Genomic DNA, 4,886 nt, shown 5'->3' with positions numbered 1-4,886 from the left:
GAGGGGCATCTCAGTTTTTTGTCAAATTTTAGGGATTTTAAGTAGCTTGATTATAGAAATAGTTTTTGACTAAATTGTTGGAGCAGTTAATTGTGTTGAAAGATAATGTTTACTTTGAATTCATGGCAAACTAAGCCCTTCTTATTTGGCTCTCAACCTATGGCCTATGCATTTGATAGTTGCAGTTAATAAACAATTAATAATTTTAAATGACTATTAAATAATTTAAGAAAAAATTTGCCACTTATCATGTGCATGAATTTTCTATTTACTTTCTACAAGATAGGATAGTTCTATTTGTTCACTTGTGTAATTATAAAATATTTCCTTTAATTTTTTTTTTTACTATAGGTGGGTTCAACTCAAGGAGGATCGAATGTCCTTCTTTCCCTCTGCTCGTCTAGTGAATGGTTTCAAAATATCTGTAACAAGACGACATGACCACATGAAAACTAAGTGATATCTTTAGGACATATTTTTAAACTTTTTAAACACATATTGTCATATATCCCCATTTTATAAATATAATTTTTTATGACTTTTGAATTATTTTAAAATCAAATATCCATGTTTTTATGTCGATGGTATTCAATTGAAATTTTTAATCAAAGCATTAAGTTTTATTAGCCATATTGAAAAGCATTCCTCATTAATATATTTGTATATACCATGGAATTTTGAATTTCATTGAAAAATAAAATAAAATAAATAATACATAATGGCAAAGATAAAGGAGATACAAGATATTTACATGCCTTAATCATTTAATTTATATACATGGTAGAAGCATTAATAGCACTTAAAATATTATGACACATTTTTTGAATTATTATTATTATTATTATTATTATATATTTTTGGAAAATAACTTGGATGCATTTTTGAAAATAACTGGGACAAGACTCAATTTTAAAATAGGACTCTAATTTAAGATAAAATAGGACTCGGTTTGAAAACTCAGGACTCAATTAAAACGCCGGGACTCAATTTAAAATACTGGGACTCGATTAAAGACACTGAGACTCAATTTAAAATATCGGGCTTTTCAAAAAGGGTCCTCCAATTTTTGGGATTCGAAGTCACTTTTTTTATTCCACCGGGTCTCTTCGGAAAGGGCCGGTAAAAATTAGGGTGTCTACATCTGTAATACAAAAATGAAACCTACATCACATTATGAGGTTACTGGCAAAAAACAATTAAAACCGAAATCACCAATAATTTCTTTTTTGTTTGGAGTGTATTAATTATGTGCACATGGGAGGCCCCCCCGTCCTACCCATCATAATAAATACCGCCTTTTCATCTTAAAATATTTTAATTCATATAAAAAACATTAGAAAAAAAAACCTTTTCCTATTAATTTCAAACTTTTTAACTATTATAGCAACATTTAATTTGGATCTTATTTTATTTTTTGTGTGGATATGCATTAAGTTTCTTTTGGTTCTACATACACAAATTAAAAAAAAAAGGGGCAAAAGACATTTACTTTTCTTAAGGTTGGACAAAAAGAGAATGACCTTCTCCTAAAATTTTAAAAATTTCAACGACCTCACTTTTGATTTGTAAAAAAGATGCAAATATTTCCTTATATTTTGAATAAATATAAGTATTTTTAGGATATTTTTTTTCATATTCATAATTCTATGGCAAAAATAATATTTAAAAAAGAAAAAAAAGAAAAGGAGGAAAGCACAAACCATATGAACATGAATGAGTAGTGGTGCGTACGGGAGTTTGGTAGGTTGGTGGATGCACGCACTTCTTGTAGAGAGCTGAGTCGTCTGTGAGTCATAAACCATACAAAATGCGTCACCCTTATTTTCCACAGACAATTAAATGTGACGAGCTGCCCGGTGGGGAGAGCTATGCCGACATTATTTTACACAACTAAAAGAGTCCTTGCATTTTCCACAAGAATATATGATGAAGGATTTGGTAGTTTTTGAAGAATTTTAACATCTATACTTCTTTTAGTTTATTTTTCTTCTTTTTTTTAAACAAAAAGTCTATAAATTCAATCAACCATTTGAAACTTTCGACGTTAGGATTTTACATTTAAAATCTCAAATTTGAATTATAAAAAATGATTAGAAATGGAAAATGATTAAAGCTGTATTTGATAGTATAAATTTTGAGTCTTAAAATTAAATTTAAATGTATTTATAAAAATTCTAATTTAAATTTATATTATATTCAATTTGAAATTATAAAAATTTAAATTCAAATTCAAAGTTTGTTGTGTGATTCATATCCATGAGCGTCCAGCTACTAGAAAGAAGGAAATTAAAAAAAATGAAAAATGAAAAACACTCGATAATTGTGATTCATTCCACGTGCCCCTTGCACGTCTATATATAGCATCCATAGGCGTGGGCTTGGGAATGTAGCGGTAAGTACTGGCCTTTCCCATTGAGTGATGAGATATGGGTGTTCTCTTGAGAAAAATGGTGGTGCCCTGGATGGTCTTGGCGTCATGGCTTTCCTTGAGCAGAAATGTTGCCATGGCGGACTCAGTTCTAATTTCCCCTAGAGATGGAGTTCATGACCACCAATTCAACGCAGCACTTCTCCTTGATTATCCCACGGTGAAATTCACCACCAGCGGTATTGTCGCCAAAAATGACTATAGGCAGTTCTTGAAATCCATTCGAGATCAAGTGGTAAATCCAGATGATAGGAGACATGGAATCCCAGTACTTCGCAACCCAGACATAGTGCTTGACAACCAACGGTTTCTCCTGGTGGAACTCTCCAACAATGCAGAGGATGTTGTCACGCTGGCCATAGATGTCACCAATATGTACGTGGTGGGTTATCGAGTAGGAGGCGAGTCCTTCTTTTTTCGAGATGCTCCCGAGGCAGCATTCACCAATCTTTTCACAGGCACAAATCAACATACTCTCACGTATGGTAGCAACTATGCTGACCTCTTGGGGGTTGCAGGTTTGAGTGATCTTGACAGACTTGATCCTGGATTGGGAATCCAACCATTGGATTCAGCCATTGATTCGTTGTTCCATAGGTCAAGCGCAGAGGGGGACAAAGCAAAGGTGGCTCGTTCTCTTATAATTTGCATTTTGATGATTTCAGAGGCAGTGAGATTTCGATATGTGGAGCAACAAGTAACCCAAATAATTAGACCCCAAGGCCAAGGAACCGTTGTCCCAAATGGTGCTGTGGTCCGCCTCGTGCGGCGTTGGGACCGCCTCTCTGAATCCATTCAACAGTCTGACGAAGATGGGTCCTTTCTAGAAGTTGATTTACAGAGAGCTAATTATGAACATTTCACAGTGAGCAATGTGATGCCTGACCTAGTTGCCACCATTGGGATCATGTTGTACATTTGTGAAAAACCACCAACAACTCAATCTTCCCTTCTCATAAGGCCTTTTGTGGATGCATATAATGATCAAACTTGCACAGAAGAAGAGCTCACGGTGCGCATCGCAGGTCGAAATGGGTTGTGCGCAGACGTGAAAGGTGGGTTTTTCAATAATGGCGATCCGATAATTTTGTGGCCGTGTAAATCCAATGCAGATGAGAATCAATTGTGGACCATGAAAAAAGACAGGACTATTCGATCTAAAGGCAAGTGCTTGACTACTTATGGGTATAGTGCAGGAAATTATGTCATGATATACGATTGTGCTAGTGCCGTACCTGAAGCTACCCATTGGGAAATTTGGACCAATGGAACCATCATAAATCCAAAATCATCACTTGTTTTAAGTGCAGAGTCAGGAAATAGTGATACTACGCTCACTGTGCAGGTCAATAATTATTCCTCTCGTCAAGGTTGGCTCGCGACCAATGATTCAAATCCTTTTGTGAGGACCATTGTTGGGTTTCAAGATCTTTGCATGCAAGCAAATGGGAATACAGTGTGGTTAGAGGAATGTGTCGACCAAAAGGCTGAACAACAATGGGTCCTCTATCCGGATCGCTCTATAAGGCCTAATCAAAATCGAGACCTTTGTCTTTCTTACTATGAAAATCAAATTGAAGATCTCACTATTGTCAATATTGCAAGTTGTAGTTCTGCGTCATCTCTTGAACGATGGATATTTAGAAATGATGGCACTATTTTGAACCTATATCTCGGATTGGTGATGGATGTGAGAGGGTCTGATCCAAGTTTCCACCAAATAATTATGTACCCATCCACCGGAAATCCTAACCAAAAGTGGTTTCCAATATTTTGATTACTCCTAGTTGATATCTAGCAGTTTAAATAAAAACATCAAAATATTGATGTTGCCTTTGTACTGTAAGTTTATATTAATATGGTGAATGACTAAGTGCTCAACTATGAGAGCATATGTTATGATCTATTAAAAAGGCAATGATAAATGTCTTAACATGTAGATAGTTTTCTAAGAGCTTTTATTTCACAAACTAAACATGATACAAGATGATTTTGAGGAAATGAATACATTATCTTAAAAAAAAAAAAAAAAAGGGAAAGGAAAAGAAAATTTATAATGTGTGACTAGAACTACATGCTTTGAAAGATTTGAGTGGAATGACATTTTGTGGACTTTGAAACTGTGGTAGTTGACCCCAGGAAGCAATTGATGCATTGGTTGTTGAATCTTAAATAGGGTGATCTATGGGCAGCTAAAGAAACTCGGGTTTTTGTTCCCGATCAATAATCCCCAGTAGAATAATTTTGAACCCTACACTTGAGGACATTTTTCAGAAAAATCTTGTGGTCTCGCACCCGATTGATCACCCTCACTAGGGTAACCATTTTCCAAAATACTGACCGTCCAAAAAATCTCAGGACCTAGCACCTGATTGATCATCCCCAGTGAAGCAATTTTTCAGGACTTAAAACTCATATGAGCTTATTCTTCAAAGAGTCTCGGGATCTTACACTCGAT

The 4,886-nt window shown here is 35.0% G+C and overlaps 1 protein-coding gene across 1 annotated transcript; it reads left to right on the top strand.

Annotated features, from left to right (window-relative positions):
- Nucleotides 1-2,426: 2,426 nt before the first annotated feature.
- LOC131156095 (ricin-like) lies at nt 2,427-4,209 on the top strand. Its single transcript, XM_058109542.1, has one exon. The coding sequence runs from the start codon at nt 2,427-2,429 to the stop codon at nt 4,203-4,205; it is 1,779 nt and encodes a 592-aa protein (XP_057965525.1). The 3' UTR covers nt 4,206-4,209.
- Nucleotides 4,210-4,886: the final 677 nt, after the last annotated feature.

This window comes from Malania oleifera, chromosome 5 (genome assembly GCF_029873635.1).
Source record: "Malania oleifera isolate guangnan ecotype guangnan chromosome 5, ASM2987363v1, whole genome shotgun sequence".
In the NCBI taxonomy this organism is placed as follows: Eukaryota; Viridiplantae; Streptophyta; class Magnoliopsida; order Santalales; family Ximeniaceae; genus Malania; species Malania oleifera.
This window is presented reverse-complemented; position numbering and strand designations above follow the sequence as displayed.

Coding starts and splice junctions, on each gene's coding strand:
- LOC131156095 (XM_058109542.1), top strand. CDS start 2,427: ATGGGTGTTCTCTTGAGAAAAATGGTGGTGCCCTGGATGGTCTTGGCG.